Source organism: Oncorhynchus mykiss, chromosome 18 (assembly GCF_013265735.2).
Source record: "Oncorhynchus mykiss isolate Arlee chromosome 18, USDA_OmykA_1.1, whole genome shotgun sequence".
NCBI lineage: Eukaryota > Metazoa > Chordata > Actinopteri > Salmoniformes > Salmonidae > Oncorhynchus > Oncorhynchus mykiss.
Genome location: NC_048582.1, coordinates 24,893,197 through 24,915,590, shown reverse-complemented (window position 1 = coordinate 24,915,590; position 22,394 = coordinate 24,893,197). Strand labels below are relative to the sequence as shown.

General features: G+C 45.0%; 1 protein-coding gene across 2 annotated transcripts in view; it reads left to right on the top strand.

Annotated features, from left to right (window-relative positions):
* LOC110495893 (neuroligin-4, X-linked-like) overlaps positions 1-22,394 on the top strand; it is a 76,950-nt gene that overhangs the window by 24,332 nt on the left and 30,224 nt on the right. For both annotated transcript variants that reach the window (XM_036952404.1, XM_036952403.1), the window contains one exon: positions 3,545-3,697. In XM_036952404.1, coding sequence (XP_036808299.1) covers positions 3,545-3,697 — 153 coding nt within the window. The remainder of the gene's footprint in view (positions 1-3,544; positions 3,698-22,394) is intronic.

Genomic DNA, 22,394 nt, shown 5'->3' with positions numbered 1-22,394 from the left:
TGGCTGGGTAAACCCTGACTCGTTTAGTCCGCTGCCTGCTTCCATGACCAATAGTTTGGCCCCTGCAACACTAGACCAAGTGGAATCTTATTTATTTGGAATTCTATGATTTGAAATAGCATTGCAGTACACATACATTTACATTGCTGTACACGCTGACTAACATTATCTCACACATACTCACATTGAGGATCATCACACATCCTCAAAAATACATTGGTGAGTCACACATACGCACACTCACATTGAATGTTATCCAATCCTGTGGAGGGGCCGTGCTATGATTTTCCATCGTTGATGTTCTCATCCTTGGTGACATTTTGAAGAATGACATAGAACCCTGATGATATGGTCACGGATGATGCATAACCTCACTTGTTCAGCCAGTGTAGTAGATATTTACGAGATACACTACAAGGTCAAAAGTTTGTGGACACCTGCTTGTCGAACATCTTATTCCAAAATCATGGGCATTAATATGGAGTTGGTCTCCCCTTTTCTGCTATAACAGCCTCTACTATTCTGAAAAGGCTTTCCACTAGATGTTGGAACATTGCTGTGGGGACTTGCTTTCATTCAGCCACAAGAGCATTAGTGAGGCCGGTCACTGATGTTAGGTAATTAGGTCTGGTTGGCAGTCGGCGTTCCAATTCATCCCAAATGTGTTCGATGTTCTTGAGGTCAGGGCTCTTCACACCTTCACTGGAACTAAGGGGCCTAGCTCAAACCACAAAAATAGCCCCAGACCATTATTCCTCCTCCACCAAACTTTACAGTTGGCACTATGCATTCGGGCAGGTAGTGTTCTCCTGGCATCCGCCAAACCCAAATTCGTCCGTTGGACTGCCAGATGATGAAGCATGATTAATTATGACAGAGAACACGTTTCCACTGCTCAAGAGTCCAATGGCGGCGAGCTTTACACCCCTCTAGCTGAAGCTTGGCATTGCACGTGGTGATCTTAGGCTTGTGTGAGGCTGCTCGGCCATGGAGACCCATTTCATGAAGCTCCAGACAAACAGATATTGTGCTGAAGTTGCTTCCAGAGCCAGTTTAGAACTCGGTAGGGAGTGTTGCAACCGAGGACACATGATTTTTACTCACTAGGCGATTCAGCACTCGGTGGTCACGTTCTGTGAGCGTGTGTGGCCTACCAATACAAGGTCATTGTTGCTCCTTGACGTTTCCACTTCACAATGGCAGCACTTACAGTTGACCAGCTCTAGCACGGCATAAATGTTTCAAACTGACTTGTTGATAGGTGGCCCGGTTGAAAGCCACTGAGCTCTTCAGTAATGCCATTCTACTGGCAATGTTTGTCTATGGAGATTGCATAGCTGTGTGCTCGATTTTATACACCTGTCAGCAATGGGTGTGGCTGATATAGCCGAATTCACTAACTTGAAGGGGTATCCACATACTTTCGCATATACAGTGCATTTGGAAAGCATTCAGACCCCTTTCCCTTTTACACATTTTGTTACGATACAGCTTTATTCTAAGATGTATTAAATCAAATAAAAAACAATCATCAATCTACACACAATGCCCCATAATGACAAAGTGGAAACAGGTTTTTAGAAATGTTTGAAAATGTATTTAAAACAAACAGAAATACCTTATTTACATAAGCATTCAGACCTTTTGCTATGAGTCTCGAAATTGAGCTCAGGTGCATCCTGTTTCCATTGATCATCCTTGAGATGTTTCTACAAATTGATTGGAGTCCACCTGTGGTAAATTCAATTGATTGGACATGATTTGGAAAGGCACATATAAGCAACTTTTATCCGAGACAGGATTGTGTCAAGGCACAGATCTGGGGAAGGGTACCAAAACATTTATGCAGCAATGAAGTTTCCCAAGAACACAGTGGCCATCATTCTTAAATGGAAGAAGTCTGGAACCACCAAGACTCTTCCTAGAGCTGGCTGCCCGGCCAAACTGAGCAATCTGGGGAGATTGGTCTTGGTCAGGGAGGTCACCAAGAACCTGATCGTCACTCTGACAGAGCTCCAGAGTTCCTCTGTGGAGATGAGAGAGCCTTCCAGAAGGACAACCATCTGCAACACTCCACCAATCAGGCCTTTATGGTAGATTGGCCGACGGTCAATGAAAGGCACATGACAGCCCGCTTGGAGTTTGCCAAAAGGCACCTAAAGCACCTATGGTGGTGGCAGCATCATGCTGTGGGGATGTTTTTCAGCGGCAGGGACAGGGAGACTAGTCAGGATCGAGGGAAAGAAGAACAGAGCAAAGTACAGAGAGATCCTTGATGAAAGCGCTCAGGACCTCAAACTAGGGTGAAGGTTCAACTTCCAACAGAACAACGACGCCAAGCACACAGCCAAGACAAAGTAGAAGTGGCTTCGGGGCATCTTTGAATGTCCTTGAGTGGCCCCAAAAAAATCTAAAAAACAGTTTTACTTTGTCGTTGTGGGGTATTTTGTGTAGATTGATGAGGGGAAAAAACTATTTAATCCATTTTAGAATAAGGCTATAATGTAACAAAATGTGTAAAAAGTCAGGGGGTCTGAGTACTTTCCGAATGCACTGTAAATTGAGGTTTAGATAAAGTTGGTTTGCACTGTATAGTATTTTTACCCAGAGGCTAGAAGAACACCTTTTATTTTTTGTGTTGAAGTAAGGAAATCCTTGAAAATCCCTCCTTCCCCAAATCATTGATTCTAAACTCATTGCTTCTCCACCATGTCCTAAGGAGGTAGAATGTGAAAAGCAGTGGTAGAATGCTGAGCGATGACTTCTGCGATGCTGGACCCCATAGGAATCAACCATAAGTCATTGAACAACACCTTATGGAGGCCCGTGACTGCTGGCTGAACTGAATTGTGATTTATCCTGCTAGCAGGCTGGTTGTTTGTGGAACATGATATCCCTCTCCAATCTTCTCTCATGCTAAGGCTCTACCCTTTTCATTTATAATCAACTCCTACACATGTACTAATCACCAGCTTTAATCAGAACCAGAGTAGGGACGTTCCGTTACAAAGTACTCACCCTGCCTAATTGTACTGTAGCAGTCATGTTTGTACGCATCTCAAATTACACCCTATTCCCAATATACAGACTCTGTTCAAAAGTGGTGCACTATATAGGAAACATTGGTGTAACTCCAAGAACATAGACCCTGATATCTGCAGAATGATGCCGCTATCACATATCAAATATGGCAAGTTTCCCCTCTTACAGTATCTCCAATACCACAGTACTTACAGTGGACCTATCACGTCCAATAGCGTTTACATATGACACCCACTTTGAACTACCGATATTCCATTGGCCTGCTGATTTTTAAAATGTCAAATAAACGTATGCACCCAAAGTAAAGGGTGTGGCTGGCAACCTTCCTAAGCACCCAAATTACACCATATTCCCTGCGTAGGAGCCTACACTACGTTGGACAAAGGTCCATAAGGCAATGGTCAAAAGTAGTGCACTATATACAGAACCGGGTGCCATTTGGGACGTACCACCAGACTCAGTGTTATCTACAGGCACTCATGCTCGTTGCTCTTCTTTCCAGACATCCATGATGAGAACGGGCTGAAGCCGGTCATGGTGTACATCCATGGTGGATCCTACATGGAGGGAACGGGGAACATGATCGATGGGAGTATCCTGGCGAGCTACGGAAACGTCATCGTAATCACCATAAACTACAGGCTCGGGGTGTTAGGTAAGTCACAGCATAACATTTGGGTATTCTTGGCGCTTTGTGTTGTGATTTCTATGGATTGATGGATTCATCCATGTTGTGCGTATGATGTGTGTTTTGGTTGGCTGTAGTTCTGTAAATGCTGGCGTTTAAAATTGTGAGGTTTATGTGGTACAATTAGTATTTTTCAAAATGTGTGTTCTTTGTAAAATGATGTTGGATTTCAGTATTTTCTCAACTGATGGCACAGCAGGAAATAAACCCATACAAATTGAATGGGGAGTAAATATGTTTTGTTTTTACTTCTACCTGATTTGGTAGAAGTTGACATCTCCTATAAGATTGCTCTAATAGTACAAGAGAGGAGAATGTGATGGCAGGAGATAATATTTATCATAGGAGAGTTTTCTGGTAAAACAACGTTAAATGTTCCGACATGGAATTAAGCTATTTTACCCCAGCATATCAAGTCCTGTAACTCCAGTCTGAACTCTGGGGATGATGGTGTCGGAGAGGTTACCAAGCTGATAGGCTTTGTCATCCCAGTCCATAGTGATACTGTGCATGTTTTACCAAATTATACCAGACCTACGAATTGGAAGATAACCAAACACTCAAGCTATACTGTCTTGATTATACTATGTGGGCCCACATTATGCTTTGTTCATAGATCTATTTTTACCAACAGCTATATAAGTCAAAAGCATCTGCAAAATGTATCCATGTTTATTTTCTAAATCCACTGTACAGTACATTTCACAGTTCTTTCTGCAGTGTTCGGATAAACTCCTAATCTCGTCCACCAGCCGGCTCTGTCTCTGTCACACCTCTCTGTCTATGAGTACTACACCTCACTGTCTATATACGGTAATAATTGAGCCTGGGGACGAGCCGAGACTAAACCTGGTAGTTTCATGGAGGCCAAGATGCTGAAGTGTTGTTAAGCCCATAAGAAAACCAAAGCTACATCCAGGGTGTTCAATTCATATTCACACCCCGGGATCCACTGCTGCTCTGCTTTCCATTTGCTATAAAGCTGAGCTGTCTGCACTGCTCGCTATATTTAGTTTCGCGATTGAGAGCCAGGGGGAAAAGGTGTTCTGGAAAAGTATGCACTGCGGAAGAAAGAAGAAAAAAAATGTGGAGAGAGGAGAAAGAAGGCCCTTGTTAAGTCTGTCTCTCTGCTTCTTTGATAGACTGGGTGAGGAGAGAGATGAGGGGTGTGTGTGTGTGTGTGCGTGTGTGTGTGTGTGTGTGTGTGTGTGTGTGTGTGTGTGTGTGCGTGTGCGTACATTTTTGTGGGTACCTATAAATGCACACGTGTTTGTGTGTCTCTCAGAGTAGAGGTTCATGCTAGAGCATCCCTCAGCTACATGGTCTCTATTCTGCCATATAAATAGAAATGTATTCATCCCAGATAAAGGTAAGGACCAGAATGTAAATTCTCCTCAGACACTCAGACACCTTCCTCTCCCAGAACATTGGGCAGTCTCTTGCTAGATAGTCTGACGTCTGAATAGTGTGTTCAGGTAGTCTGATGTCTGAATAGTGTGTTCAGGTAGTCTGATGTCTGAATAGTGTGTTCAGGTAGTCTGATGTCTGAATAGTGTGTTCAGGTAGTCTGACCTCTGAATAGTGTGTTCAGGTAGTCTGACGTCTGAATAGTGTGTCCAGGTAGTCTGATGTCTGAATAGTGTGTCCAGGTAGTCTGATGTCTGAATAGTGTGTCCAGGTAGTCTGATGTCTGAATAGTGTGTTCATTTATTTCAAACTAACTCTAAGACTCTGCTTGGTTTGAAGAAGCAATTCATTTTATTAACAAGATAAGTGTTGTATTATGTAACCAACCAGTGCTATATTATGTAACCAACTATCATGGTGACGGATGGTATCTTTAGCCTCTTAATCTCACAAACACGCAGCAGGATTGCATGGTGTCCGTGCAGCAGAGTGTGTGTGAGATGGAATCAAGAGCAGTAGGGGGGTCATCTGTGCTGTGTGCTGTGTGCTGTGTGTGTGTGTGTGTGTGTGTGTGTGTGTATAGCATCTCCGGCTCTGTATCCAGTGGCTGGCCCTGGCTGTGACCGCGTTGGTACCATGCCATGCTGCCACGCTGTTTTCGTAACACTGCACCATCTGTGTCCAAGCTCCACATGGGCCGATCTGTTTGACGAGCTCTCCCTGAGCTCCATTACTCTGAGCTGGGATGTGTCAGAGCCACATGGCACTTCGCTCCTCTCCTCCTCTCTCCATCCCATTATGGCGAGACGTGAGGGGCCTGCTGATGTCTCCCTGATTCAGACGCATGTGTCTTGGCTGCCTACACTTAACCCTCTCTATCCTTACCTTCCCCCACACCTTCTCTGCCTATCTCTCTCAGTCTCTATTTCTGTCTCTCGTTCTCTCTCTCTATCTGTCTCTCTCTCTCTCTCTCTCGCTCTCTCTCTCTCTGCCTGGTAAACACAGGTTCTGAGTATTTGGCATCCAGGTCTTAAAATACAATTAAATACTGACTTAATCCAGTCCAGATATAGGTCCAGACGAGGGCTTTTACACCCTTACAAGGTCTGGAAACATAACGGGGGATTTACCAATAGTTTGTTCTACTGGTGAATCTGTAATGGAATGGACATATTGTTTTGGGAACACAATATGTCCAAGATTCTAGGCCTATTCAGTCGGACGAGGAGAACAATTTTAGCACAATATTATTTTAGCTGATTGATCTCGATACAGTGTCCATATTAGGATAGCCTCTGCCTCAGCAGGACTTGTCAGTCTCTGTAGATCTAATACAGCCTGAAGCCTCTTTTCCTCCTTGCCCCTGCTGATTGTGTCAGATGACACATATTTAACTGCAGTTTCTTGCACTGTGAAGAGTGTTACGAGAGAGAGCATTACATTTATTCAATGCTATTATAAGCAAAGAAAATGTAATGTAAAATTGTGTGTCTATCGTAGTTTTGTGTTATATATATATATATATATTATGGTATACAGTGCATTCGGAAAGTATTCAGAACCCTTGACTTTTTCCACATTTTGTTACAGCCATATTCTAAAATTGATTCATTTGTATTTTTTCCTCATCAATCTACACACATTACCCAATGATGACAAAACCAAAACAGGTTTAGACATTTTTGCAAATGTAATAAAATATACTTTTTCCTTTGGCAGTGATTACGGCCTCAAGTCTTCTTTATGACGCTACAAGTTTGGCACACGTGACTTGCCCCGAAGCCACCCCTGCGTTGTCTTGGCTGGGTGCTTAGGGTCATTGTCCTGTTGGAAGATTAACCACTCTGAGGTCCTGAGCGCTCTGGAACAGGTTTTCATCAGGGATCTCGCTATACTTTGCTCCGTTCATCTTTCCCTCGATCCTGACTAGTCTCCCAGTCCCTGTCGCTGAAAACATCCCCACAGCATGATGCTGCCACCACCATGCTCATGTTTCCTCCAAACATGATGCTTGGCACACAGGCCAAAGAGGTCTAAGAGTCCTTTAGGTAACTTTTGGCAAACTCCAAGCAGGCTGTCATGTGCCTTTCATTGACCGTCTGGCCAATCTACCATAAAAGCCTGATTGGAGGAGTGCTGCAGAGATGGTTGTCCTTCTGGGAGGTTCTTCTTCTCTGACCTCTGTCAGAGTGACCATCGGGTTCTTTGTCAACTCCCTGACCAAGGCCCTTCTCCCCAGATTGCTCAGTTTTTCCAGGCAGCCAGCTCTAGGAAGAGTCTTGGTGGTTACAAACTTCTTCCATTTAAGAATGATGGCCACTGTGTTCTTGGGGACCTTCAATGCTGCAGAAATGTTTTGGAACCCTTCCCCAGATCTGTGCCTCGCCACAATCCTGTCTCAGAGCTCTACAGACAATACCTTCGACCTCATGGCTTGGTTTTTGCTCTGACATGCACTGTCATCTGTGGGACCTTATATAGACAGGTGTGTGCCTTTCCAAATCATGACCAATCATTTGAATTTACCACAGGTGGACTCCAATCAAGTTGTAGAAACATCTCAAGGATGATCAATGGAAACAGCATACACCTGAGCTCAATTTCGAGTCTCATAGCAAAGGTTCTGAATACTTACGTAGATATTTTTATACACTTGCCAAAATTTCTAAAAACCTGCATTCACTTTGTCATAATGTGGTATTGTGTGTAGATTGATGAAGAACATTTTTTATTTAATCAATTTTAGTATAAGGCTATAATTTAACAAAATGTGGGGTTCTAAATACTTTCCGAAGGCACTGTAAGTCTGTAATGTCTATGTCAACAACTGAGAGAGACAGTGAATGATGTGTCTCACAACAACATCTCATAGTATTTATGTTTCCACTATCTACAGATATACTGCTGTGTTTTTTATGGTTTCTCTATGCTGATGTGATTTATTAGGGCTGTTGTTGGTCTTTGGTTGTGGCCCTAGGGGCCCCCCCAGAGGGCCTAAAGGGGGCCCCCCAGGGGGCCTAAAGGGGGCCCCCCAGGGGGCCTAAAGGGGTCCCTGCTTGACTTCACTCACACTGGGTCAAGGACAGCTAGTGCCAGGAGAAGATCTGAACCCCCTGTTGATTTCCCCCAGCTAGTGAGGGTTGAAGACATGTCGGCCATATCACCCTTGTTTGGGAAGAGAATATGTGTGTGGCTGGGAGGCTGTTCATGACATATATTGTACAATAAACACACTAATTCTGAGTCACGGAAAGGAGAGAGGAGAGGCCGCTTTGACGTGACAGAGAAGAGAACAGAGAGGCAGCCCACTGCCCCAGTGTTGATGCCTGGTCAGCTCTCTTTCAGCAGCCACAGCTCATTTAAAAAGGAGAAAACAAACAAACACACATACATTTCCTTTAGGCCTGCACACGCAAGGAATGGGCCGGGGCAGGAAAATGAGGGCAAAGCATTCGTTAGCATGACAAATGGTCCTCTCTCACTACGCTCCTATTGAAAATGTGCACCGGTCTCATGCCTACTCCTTCAAAAGCTTTTACATCAGATTCAGCTCTGATGTGTCTCAGGGACGATGACGGTGTGTGATAGATAGAAAGAGAAATTGACGTGCTCAGCTCAAAAGTTTGTAGCAACAAGTCTTCGGGTGCCGGGTTCAAAAGGCACATCCTGGAAGAAAGTGAAAACATATTCTTTACGTTGCCATGTATTGTTTTAGCAGCATAGGTCAGAACATACTGAAACCATTAAAATGTCATATTTCAATGAGTGAGTTTTTCCTTTCTTATGGTGTGTTATGAACCACATTGAGCTACTGTTTTTTGTTTGACTTAGTGCTCCACTAGGCTAGTTCGTTCTTTATTTCACACTAGTTGATTTGGACTTAAACTGTAGTAATGGTAAATAACTGTAAAAGAGAATACATTCTCAGTCAACTTACCTGGTAAAATAAAGTGTATATAAAAATGGCATTGGGGTCATGTTGACTGTTTGTTTATTATGTAATGGTTCATTCAGATCCATGTACAACAATTAACTATCACTATTTTTTTTGGAACTGTTACCTTTTAGATAAGAATGAATAAAGCGTATGTGTCATACTCTGACCATTACTTGAGTTGTTTGTTTCAATGTTTTGTTTGGTCAGGGTGTGATATAAGAGGGCATTCTATGTTGCATGTCTAGTTGGTCTGTCTCTATGTGTGTTGGCCTGATATGGTTCTCAATCAGTGGCTGGTGTTTGTCGTTGTTTCTGTATTTTTTTATTTATTTTACCTTTATTTAACCAGGTAGGCAAGTTGAGAACAAGTTCTCATTTACAATTGCGACCTGGCCAAGATAAAGCAAAGCAGTTCGACAGATACAACGACACAGAGTTACACATGGAGTAAAACAAACATACAGTCAATAATACAGTATAAACAAGTCTATATACAATGTGAGCAAATGAGGTGAGAAGGGAGGTAAAGGCAAAAAAGGCCATGGTGGCAAAATAAATACAATATAGCAAGTAAAACACTGGAATGGTAGTTTTGCAATGGAAGAATGTGCAAATTAGAAATAAAAATAATGGGGTGCAAAGGAGCAAAATAAATAAATAAATGAAATACAGTTGGGAAAGAGGTAGTTGTTTGGGCTAAATTATAGGTGGGCTATGTACAGGTGCAGTAATCTGTGAGCTGCTCTGACAGTTGGTGCTTAAAGCTAGTGAGGGAGATGTCACGTTCTGACCATCGTTCGTGTGTGTTTTCCTTGTTTTAGTGTTGGTCAGGACGTGAACTGGGTGGGCATTCTATGTTGGATGTCTTGTTTGTCTATTTCTATGTCCGGCCTGATATGGTTCTCAATCAGAGGCAGGTGTTAGTCATTGTCTCTGATTGGGAACCATATTTAGGTAGCCTGGGTTTCACTGTGTGTTTGTGGGTGATTGTCCTTAGTGTTAGTTTGCACCAGTTTAGGCTGTTTCGGTTTTCATTACGTTTATTATTTTGCACTGTTTGTATTTGGATTCATGTTGCTATAGTCACAATAAACATGGATCGCAATCTACACGCCGCATTTTGGTCCGACTCTCCTTCACACCTAGAAGACCGTTACAGAATCACCCACCACAACAGGACCAAGCGGTGTGGTAATGGGCAAAGGAAAAAGCAGCAGCAGGAGCAGCGCGAGGAGGTATGGACATGGGAGGACGAATTAGACGGTAAAGGACCTTGGGCTCAGCCAGGAGAGTATCGCCGCCCCAAGGAAGAACGGGAGGCGGCGAAAGCGGAGAGGCGTTGGTACGAGGAGGCAGCGCGGCGTCGTGGATGGAAGCCCGGGAGTCAGCCCCAAAAATTTCTTGGGGGGGGGCTAACAGGGAGTATGGCTACGCCAGGTAGGAGACCTGAGCCAACTTCCTGTGGTTACCGGGGGGCTAGAGAGACCGGGCAGGCACCGTGTTATGCTGTGGAGCGCACGGTGTCCCCAGTGCGGGTGCACAGCCCGGTGCGGTACATTCCAGCTCCGCGTATCGGCCGGGCTAGAGTGGGCATCGAGCCAAGTGCCATGAAGCCGGCTCTACGCATCTGGTCTCCAGTGCGTCTCCTTGGGCCGGCTTACATGGCACCAGCCTTGCGCACGGTGTCCCCGGTTCGCCTGCATAGCCCAGTGCGGGCTATTCCACCTCGCCGCACTGGCAGGGCGACCGGGACCATTCAACCGGGTAAGGTTGGACAGGCTCGGTGCTCAAGAGCTCCAGTGCGCCTGCACGGCCCGGTCTATCCGTCACCACCTCCACACCCCAGCCCTCCGGTGGCAGCTCCCCGTACCAGGCTGTCTCTCCGGCCCATCCGTCCAGAGCCTTCCTCCTCTCCAGCGCTGCCGGAGCCTCCCGCCTGTCCGGCGCCTCTGCCGGAGCCTCCCGCCTGTCCGGCGCCTCTGCCGGAGCCTCCCGCCTGTCCGGCGCCTCTGCCGGAGCCTCCCGCCTGTCCGGCGCCTCTGCCGGAGCCTCCCGCCTGTCCGGCGCCTCTGCCGGAGCCTCCCGCCTGTCCGGCGCCTCTGCCGGAGCTTCCCGTCTGCCCGGCGCCTCTGCCGGAGCTTCCCGTCTGCCCGGCGCCTCTGCCGGAGCTTCCCGTCTGCCCGGCGCCATCGGAGCTTCCCGTCTGCCCAACGCCGCCAGTGCCGCCCGTCTGCCCAGCGCCGCCAGTGCCGCCCGTCTGCCCAGCGCCGCCAGTGCCGCCCGTCTGCCCAGCGCCGCCAGTGCCGCCCGTCTGCCCAGCGCCGCCAGTGCCGCCCGTCTGCCCAGCGCCGCCAGCGCCGCCCGTCTGCCCAGCGCCGCCAGCGCCGCCCGTCTGCCAGGAGCCGCCAGCGCCGCCCGTCTGCCAGGGGCCGCCAGCGCCGCCAGTCAGCCAGGGGCCGCCAGTGCCGCCAGTCAGCCAGGGGCCGCCAGTGCCGCCAGTCAGCCAGGGGCCGCCAGTGCCGCCAGTCAGCCAGGGGCCGCCAGTGCCGCCAGTCAGCCAGGGGCCGCCAGTGCCGTCAGTCAGCCCAGCGCCAGCGCCGCCAGTCAACCAGGGGCCGCCAGAGCTGCCAGTCTGCAAGGAGCTACCAGTCTGCAAGGAGCCGCCAGAGCTGCCTGTCTGCAGGATGCCGCCAAAGCTGCTAGTCTGCAAGGAGCCGCCAGAGCTGCTAGTCTGCAAGGAGCCGCCAGAGCTGCCAGTTAGCATGGAGCAGCCAGGGCCGCCAGTCAGCATGGAGCAGCCAGGGCCGCCAGTCAGCATGGAGCAGCCAGGGCCGCCAGTCAGCATGGAGCAGCCAGGGCCGCCAGTCAGCATGGAGCAGCCAGGGCCGCCAGTCAGCATGGAGCAGCCAGGGCCGCCAGTCAGCATGGAGCAGCCAGTGCTGCCAGTCAGCATGGAGCAGCCAGATCTGCCAGTCGACCAGACTCTTCCAGATCTGCCAGTCGACCAGACTCTTCCAGATCTGCCAGTCGACCAGACTCTTCCAGATCTGCCAGTCGACCAGACTCTTCCAGATCTGCCAGTCGACCAGACTCTTCCAGATCTGCCAGTCGACCAGACTCTTCCAGATCTGCCAGTCGACCAGACTCTTCCAGATCTGCCAGTCGACCAGACTCTTCCAGATCTGCCAGTCGACCAGACTCTTCCAGATCTGCCAGTCGACCAGACTCTTCCAGATCTGCCAGTCGACCAGACTCTTCCAGATCTGCCAGTCGGCCAGGATCTGCCAGAACCACCAGCCGGCCAGGATCTGCCAGAACCGCCAGCCAGCCAGGATCTGCCGGATCTAACTACCTGCCTGAGCTTCCTCTCAGTGCTGTGCTACCCATCAGTCCCGAGCTACTTCTGTCCCGAGCTACTTCTGTCCCGAGCTGCCCCTCTGTCTCGAGCTGACCCTCTGTCCCGAGCTGTCATTAAGAAGGGTCACCTATCTAGGGACGCTAAGGAGGTGGACTAAAACTGTTATGGAGTGGGGTCCACGTCCAGCGCCAGAGCCGCCACCGCGGACAGATGCCCACCCACACCCTCCCCCATAGGTTTAAGTTGTGCGTCCGGAGTCCGCACCTTGGAGGGGGGGTACTGTCACGTTCTGACCATCGTTCGTGTGTGTTTTCCTTGTTTTAGTGTTGGTCAGGACGTGAACTGGGTGGGCATTCTATGTTGGATGTCTTGTTTGTCTATTTCTATGTCCGGCCTGATATGGTTCTCAATCAGAGGCAGGTGTTAGTCATTGTCTCTGATTGGGAACCATATTTAGGTAGCCTGGGTTTCACTGTGTGTTTGTGGGTGATTGTCCTTAGTGTTAGTTTGCACCAGTTTAGGCTGTTTCGGTTTTCATTACGTTTATTATTTTGCACTGTTTGTATTTGGATTCATGTTGCTATAGTCACAATAAACATGGATCGCAATCTACACGCCGCATTTTGGTCCGACTCTCCTTCACACCTAGAAGACCGTTACAGGAGATAAGTGTTTCCAGTTTCAGAGATTTTTGTAGTTCGTTCCAGTCATTGGCAGCAGAGAACTGGAAGGAGAGGCGGCCAAAGAAAGAATTGGTTTTGGGGGTGACTAGAGAGATATACCTGCTGGAGCGTGTGCTACAGGTGGGAGATGCTATGGTGACCAGCGAGCTGAGATAAGGGGGGACTTTACCTAGCAGGGTCTTGTAGATGACATGGAGCCAGTGGGTTTGGCGACGAGTATGAAGCGAGGGCCAGCCAACGAGAGCGTACAGGTCGCAATGGTGGGTAGTATATGGGGCTTTGGTAACAAAACGGATTGCACTGTGATAGACTGCATCCAATTTGTTGAGTAGGGTATTGGAGGCTATTTTGTAAATGACATCGCCAAAGTCGAGGATTGGTAGGATGGTCAGTTTTACAAGGGTATGTTTGGCAGCATGAGTGAAGGATGCTTTGTTGCGAAATAGGAAGCCAATTCTAGATTTAACTTTGGATTGGAGATGTTTGATATGGGTCTGGAAGGAGAGTTTACAGTCTAACCAGACACCTAAGTACTTGTAGTTGTCCACGTATTCTAAGTCAGAGCCGTCCAGAGTAGTGATGCTGGACGGGCGAGCAGGTGCGGGCAGCGATCGATTGAAAAGCATGCATTTAGTTTTACTTGCATTTAAGAGCAGTTGGAGGCCACGGAAGGAGAGTTGTATGGCATTGAAGCTTGCCTGGAGGGTTGTTAACACAGTGTCCAAAGAAGGGCCGGAAGTATACAGAATGGTGTCGTCTGCGTAGAGGTGGATCAGAGACTCACCAGCAGCAAGAGCGACCTCATTGATGTATACAGAGAAGATTGCGGTTGGTGGGTTATTGTCTATGTTATGTTGCTTGTTAGCACATTGTTTCTGTAGCAGTCACGGTCGTCTAGTTAGTTAGTTAGTTAGTTAGTTAGTTAGTTAGTTAGTTTTTAGTGTACTTTGTGTTTTTTTCCGTCTTTTCATTAAATCATGCTTTCACACCAGGCTGCGCTTTGGTCTACTCAATACGACAATCGTGACAATATGACTGCGTACCACTGCTGGCTTGCTTCGGAAGCTAAGCAGGGTTGGTCCTGGTCAGTCCTTGGATGGGAGACCAGATGCTGCTGGAAGTGGTGTTGGAGGGCCAGTAGGAGGCACTCTTTCCACTGGTCTAAAAAATATCCCAATGCCCCAGGGCAGTGATTGGGGACACTGCCCTGTGTAGGGTGCCGTCTCTCGGATGGGACGTTAAACGGGTGTCCTGACTCTCTGAGGTCATTATCGTAAGAGTAGGGGTGTTAACCCCGGTGTCCTGGCTAAATTCCCAATCTGACCCTCAAACCATCACGGTCACCTAATAATCCCCAGTTTACAATTGGCTCATTCATCCCCCTCCTCTCCCCTGTAACTATTCCCCAGGTCGTTGCTGCAAATGAGAATGTGTTCTCAGTCAACTTACTTGGTAAAATAACGGATAAATAAAAAAATAAAAAAATAAAATAAATTTAAAAAACAACAAAGGAGTTGTTAAAAAATGACTTTGCAAATCAGAAATGAAACAAGTCAACAGTTACTTCTGAGTAATTGTCAGATCATTATGGATTACGGTTGGCTTTTTATCGTGAATATGAATAGATTGTTTTTGTTCGGAAGACCTTTAGAGGAGGGAGGTGATTGAGCTTTTCACGTCCTGCTTTTTGTAACAATATTTAGCAAAACAAGGCTGATCGCAGACAGGTTCACTTTTAAAGGTCATTACCGTCATGATGGTTCGGTAGAAGAGCGCCCATTGTAATTGTAAACAAAACACTGAAATCTATTGATATTGATATCTTCTGTCTCTTCCCTATGGTCTGTAAATGTTCTTTTCATGGGGATTTTTTTTTTACTTTGCCAAAAATAGTGGCCATTATTTTCATGTCCTCATAAAGCACATAAATATAAAAAATAGGCAGTAGCTCACCACACAAGCCAGCTATGTTTTTCTGGAAGTGGGCATGCAGGCTCTCTCCAAGACCGCCATACAGAGATACTTTATCACATTCACATTCATTCACCTTAAGTGTTTTTCTTAGCTTTTGAGCTGACACAGTTGTGTCATGCAAAGCAACAGTACACCAGATGCACTGGAGAGATTTGCGTAGTGCCACACAGGCCCAGATGGAGAGATGGGACATGGACATCATCAGTGTGTGGATCAACACACACACGCACGCACGCACAAACGAACGCATGTACACACACACACACACACACACACACACCACACCACACCACACCACACATGACATACACATACAGATACACACATTACACACATTACACACACAAACAGACACACACATACACACACACACACATACACACACACACACACACACACACACACACACATACACACACACACACACACACACACACACACACACACACACACACACACACACACACACACACACACACACACACTCACACAGACAAAAATAGTTGCACTGAGGACAGCAAATACTGAATCTCAGAAGAGTAGAAAGATTGAGGGATAATAAAAAGAAAAAGTTGGGTGGTATTTTAAATTGATTTGGTCAGTGGCTCAGTAAATCTCCATGTTCTCTGAAAGCATCCTTTTTTTGTTACGCCAGAGGATGAGTGCATGGCCGATGCCCTCCTCTCTCACCCTCTCTGTCTTCCTTTCCTCTCCCTAATGCATTGTTTATCCTGTACAGTTTGTTTTAAGTAAGTGGTCTGGTACACAGAGTATAGTGAATGGAATTGCACGCTGCATTGACTTTTGGCAATTACAATCGGTTGATATGACCGGGCATCGCTCGCTCATCTCCCTCCATGGTTTAAAAAAGCCTCAGCCGCCGCTATCCAGTCTGGTGGATAATGAGGCCGGATGGAAAATGCCACGGTAAACATTTTTAAATGAGACTCAGACTGCCGAAAAATGACTGATTTGCAAATGGCTAAGTGGAATGGCAGGTTGGCCGTAATAGCTGTTTAGTTTTGACAGTCACAACACAATGGGGGAGTTGATTTGGTTCTGCTGGGGGCTAGTAAACGGGTAAGGATGGTGGCAATGTTTCCACCTCTGGGTTAACCACTATGGCGGACTGTGCGGCTGAACAACACCAGGTCATCACAGTCTATTTCTCCCTGTGACTCCTTCCGTGTTTGGAGGTCGCACATTTCGCGACCCACACGTTCCAGGTTCAATTGCTATTATACCAGCTGTAATGTGAAGCAGTAGAAGCCTAGGAGAGTGTGGGTGGGTGGGTGTGCCTGCATGTTTCTTGTGGATACTGTTTTCTATAGTTGCAAATATATATCATGTGTCTCTTTTACAGTTTTATGTATGAAGGTAATTGTCAGAGAGTAACAAAAAGAGCCTAAAACCATAAGACGGGTTTAACATAGCAAACGCGCCATCAGTTGATGAGCACGGTCATTCTGAGATTACAGTGAGTCCGTTGACCTTAGAAGACGTCAAGAGACAGATTAAATCAAAACCCACCCAGCCAAGCAACAATAAACGTATATCGCTCAATGTTATGGTTCCACAGAATGGGACTTCACTGTAGAGTGGCTCTGAATTGAATATGCATACAGATTCAAAATATCTGTGACGTTACAGCTATATTAAGCCACATGAGTTGCAACCCAAATATGATTTCCTGTTGCAGTTTACTGAAATATGGCCATACACTTGTATATGTAGAGGAATAGTGAAGAAAGGTTGTCATATTATTGTTATTTTATATTATGATGACGATGATCATCATCATTATTATTAATATTATTATTATTCTGATTATTATTATTATACTAGTACTGATGCGGTTCATTCCTGGTCAGCTGTGCTGTAGTCTTATTGTAAAAGCTAAGAAATGAGAGAAAATGTTTTGTGTTTGACCTTCTCTTAAGCATTATTCAATTTTTAAAGGTTTTGGGAGCCTCTAAGCATCACAATTTAGCAGTGTAAAATGTTTTGCATATTCATGTTCAGAGTTTGTTTATTTGCAAAGCTCAAGGTGTTAAAATGCTTCAGTTCCTGAGGTGGCGATGAAGACTCAATTTAACAGTAACAGACTGGCAATGTCTAACATTGAGGAAAGGAATTGAGTAAGACTAGATAATGTAATTTTACACAAAATTACACTAATTACACTGCATTATGTATACTGTAGGAGGCATGAGTTCAATCCTATTCTAGATTTTCTGCTACATTTAGCTATTGACACGACCAACATCTACATATTTTAATTGTTAGATGCCTTTTTATCATCCTCTTTTCTTCCCTACATGATTGACGAACGGGCAGTGTGAAACATCCCATATCTCACTTGGTTGGATACTATTCCTTCAAATAGTCTACTTCGCCCTTAACATCCAGGGGTGCAACTTTCACTGGGGACGGGGGGGACATGTCCCCCCCACCCCACCCCCCACAGCAGCAGGGCAGCAGCGTAGCCTAGTGGTTAGAGCGTTGGACTAGTAACCGAATGGTTGCAAGATCGAATCCCCGAGCTGACAAGGTACAAATCTGTCGTTCTGCCCCTGAACAAGGCAGTGTTATGGCAAGGCAATCCCCAAGGGGAACTCCACCCCCCCCCCCATTCAGCTGAAAAGGTGGTGCAGGGAATTCAAAAATATTCTTTAGAAATATTTAACTTTTACACATTAACAAGTCCAATACCTCAAATGAAAGATAAACATCTTGTTCATCTACCCATCATGTCCGATTTTTTAAATGTTTTACAGCGAAAACACAACATATATTTATGTTAGACCACCACCAAATCAAAGGAAAAACGCAACCATTTTTTTCCAGCCAAAGATAGAGTCACAAAAGCAGGATTAGAGATAAAATGAATCACTAACCTTTTGAAAATCTTCATCAGATGACACTCATATGACATGTTACACAATACATTTATGTTTTGTTCGATAATATGCATATTTATATCCACAAATCTCAGTTTACATTGACGCCATGTTCAGAAATATCCGGAGGAATTATAGAAAGCTACGCCAGATAACAGAACTACTCATCATAAACTTTGACTAAAGATACACATTCTACATATAATTAAAGATACACTGGTTCTTAATGTAACCACTGTGTCAGATTTTTTAAAAACGTTACGGAAAAAGCCTACCATGCAGCGCTCAGACGTAAAAGTACTCCTCCGCCATGTTGGAGTCAACAGAAATACAAAATTACATCATAAATATCCCCTTACCTTTGATGATCTTTCATCAGAATGCAGTGCAAGGAGTCCTAGTTCCACAATAAATCGTTGTTTTGTTCCATAATGTCCAATACTAGTGTCCAATTAGCTGCATTTGCTACCACTTTCAGCTCACGTGCCCAAATGCTGACGCTGGTCCAGGACAACTCGCACGAAAACTTCAAAAATATATATTCCAGGTCGAATAAACTGGTCAAACTAAGTAGAGAATCAATCTTCAGGATGTTATTTTCATATATATCCAATAACGTTCCAACCGGATCATACGTTTTCAGCTGCAGCCAAATGGAACGACGGTGGCACCCACAGAGAAATGCACCACAGGGAAATTGCATTCTGTCGGGACAGTGACTATTTCCCCTCCCATTCGGTCAAAGTTCACACCAGAAGATCCATTCCACATTCTACTGAATGAGGACATCTAGTGGAAGGCGTAGGAAGTGCTATCAGATCCATATCTTATTTGGAAGTGGATAGGCGATGACTTGAAATTAGACATGTATTCAGAATTTCACTTCAGGTTTGAAAGATTGCCTGCCCTACGAGTTATGTTATACTCACAGACATAATTCAAACAGTTTTAGAAACTTCAGAGTGTTTTCTATCCAATAGTAATAATAATATGCATATATTAGCAATCTAGGACAGAGTAGGATGCAGTTCACAATGGGCACGCAATTCATCCAAAGTGAAAATACTGCCCCCTATCCTCAACAAGTTTTAACCCACTGTTCCTAGGCTCTCGTTGAAAATAAGAATTTGTTCTGAACTGACTTGCCTAGTAAAATAAAATGATGAGATGTCATTTTTGTCCCCCATCAGTTTTATAATTGGAATGTGATAGAAAACTAGGAAACATGTGCTTTAGGACCATGTGGACGCCTCCGAGTGGACGGGTAGGCTGTTTGGAGTGTTTATCCGACTAGATAAGAACAATTTAAATGATGTCCCGTCCCCCGCCACTTGCGCTCCTGGTAACAGTAGAGACACTGCGCTTCATCCAGTGTAGACTTCTTAAGCTTCTTTTAGAGGATATTACGAAAATGCTCTTATCTGTTCACGCTTATTCCTACACTCAGGTGAAAGTGGTATGGAAATGAGAAAAGGGATATTTCCTGCCATAGCCATATAGCCACAGGGATTATTTGATCAGGTTGTGAACTGTACATGTACCCGTGGGGACAGCCAAAGAACCCTTTAAGGTTCTTGATAGCAATGTTTTTCTAAAAGTGTTGTCAACATTGCTGTGATGTTCTACACAAGTAAGGGATGAAGACATTTTGAATTATGACAGTACAACAGCACCTAGATGAGCACTTTAATGACAGAAAAGCCACACGCAGTATGGCCTGGCTGTATAACTCTGGAAATGAGGAGAGAATTGATTATTCTTGATATCTGAAACATTATGGCACTTAAGTACCAGGGAGACGCAACAGGTACTTCCCGCTTTGTGTCAAAACAATTCACTGTTTTGCAGATGATGGATTTTTCCAGATCGTGCTTGGTTAAAGATGTGTTTGATTTGTTGATGAGCAGTGGTATTCCCATGTCAGGGGATTATAGTTGATGTGCCTTATGTGTTCTCATAACACATATCGATGTAGGACGTGTATGGTACTCGGATTAAAATGAAGTCTGTAGTGCTATTCGGTTTGTGTAGGATGTTCATGATTAAAGTAAAGTCAATGTTTAAGTATTCAGTTAACAGACATATAAAAGAAAGTTAATAGCTTGACACTAATTACAGCCTGATCCCTGCTGAGTCATTTTAATTTCATGAGCTTGAATCCGATTAGCACTTCTCCTGGATGCGTGCTGGAAAATATTGATCCTGCCGGGCTTTTAAGTATTGTTCAAAGAAGCTACTTGTTGAGAAGAAAAAAAAACCCAATGAAAAGATTATTTAAAGACAAAGTTTAAGAATGTGGATTTATGCCTGGTTGTTAAATGGCCGCGATACATTGCTAATTAAGGACACTTGAGATATTCTCTTTGCACGCTTTAAAAGTCTTCTAAAATGCTATGTTCTTTACTTCGGGTGACAAGAGTTTATTATAGCAGTTGGGTACTAAGTCAATGCTATACTGCAGACGTTTTAGATATGCCCACTTAAATATATATTTTTTAAAATTCTTTTTAACTTATTTTGAAAAATGTTGCTACTGAATATAACGTTTAGCAGTTCTCACTTGGAAACACCAAGCAACAACATTTGAACCCCAGTAAGGAACAAACTGTATTCAGTGTTACAAACTAAATACAGTGTTATCTCTGCTAGTCTGTTCCTTCCTTTCCCACTGTGTTCAATGAGTAAAATGTGATCATGAGCTGGGCACATACAGTACAAGACGTGTATAACTCTAACGGTCGTCGTGGGAAGAATAAGGTGAGGACCAATGCGCAGCGTGGTGCGTGTTCATCTTTTTAATATAGTAAACTGAACACTGAATAACAAAACAAAGCAACAACTGGAACAGTTCTGTCTGGTGTAGACACACAAAGACTGAAAAAAAAACACCCACCAAACACAATCGAAAACAGGCTACCTAAATATGGTTCTCAATCAGGGAAAACGATTGACAGCTGCCTCTGATTGAGAACCATACCAGGCCAAACACAAACATAGAAAATCATAGAAAAACTAACATAGACAACCCACCCAACTCAGGCCCTGACCATACTAAAACAAAAGACAAAACAAAGGAACTATGGTCAGAACGTGACAATAACCTGAAAGAAAAGTCTTAAAAATGTTTAAATACAGCCCCAAAATACATCTTTGAATCCATTTTAAGATGCTATCTAATGGTTCACTCTGTCCTCCGCAGTTAAACAAACATTGGCGACACAATTATCTTTGCCCTCATACTGCTCTGACATTTCAGGGCCATTTTGTTTTAAAATATCTTCAGAGAGGACATGATATTGTGTTTCTTCAGGCTCTTCCTATACGGATAGGAACATCTAGGAGGTCATGGCTTTATTCTGTCTGGAGCATTTGCCAGTACATTCTGCTGGGGCTTGCTATTGTTGGCCATCGACACACCACTAAGACTTGATAGACAAGGGGGAGGCACAACAAGCCAATGCAAGCGTGCTCACTGACCCAGGTGGCCACCCACACTGTGTGTGTGTGTGTGTGTGTGTGTATGTGTGTGTGTGTGTGTGTGTGTGTGAGAGTGAGTGAGTGTGTGAGTGAGTGAGTGAGCGTGCGTGCGTGTCCACCCGCCAGACACCTCTCTGGAGAGGAGCGTCGGATCACTTTCGCTCCATCCAGCTGGAAGCTCAAACAGGCCACCCCACTATGCCCAGAGCTAAATTGGTGGTTAAGGGGTACATTTCTGTTCCTCTAAGGCTGGGGAATAACAGAGGAACCGTCTTATTGGTCAAACTTAACCTGTGCAACCAACCTATGATATTATGTCCTCGCACAGCTGGATACAGTATATACAGTATGTATATTTAACAATACTTTCTGACAAAGACATAACGTGAAACTTTGAGTACCAATTAACTACAGTCTTTGCCACAGTGATTCCTCAGATTAAGAAGTCAATGAAGCAAAGAGTTTTGGGTTGGGTTCATTTGCATCAGAATTCTTCAGGGTAGAATTCTCCTCCCCAAATGAAAAGCTTATTAAAATGTAATGTCGTTCAAAAACTGGAGGGAAGATGGGGAGAGAGAGAGAGAGAGACAGAGAGAGACAGAGAGACAGAGAGAGACAGAGAGAGACAGAGAGACAGAGAGAGACAGAGAGAGACAGAGAGAGACAGAGAGAGAGAGAGAGAGAGAGACAGAGAGAGAGAGAGAGAGAGAGAGAGAGACAGAGAGGGAGAGAGAGAGAGAGAGAGAGAGACCACCTAACGCAGAGTCTTGGATGTTCAGAGACTGTTTGTACTTTCCCTAATTAACCAGACTGAATCCAAATGAATGCGCATACATACATACAGTACATTCTCACCAGATTGCTTTTCCTCTCTGAAATATATTAATTTGGTTAGGAACTCATGTAAATGTTCTCTTTTACAAATAAT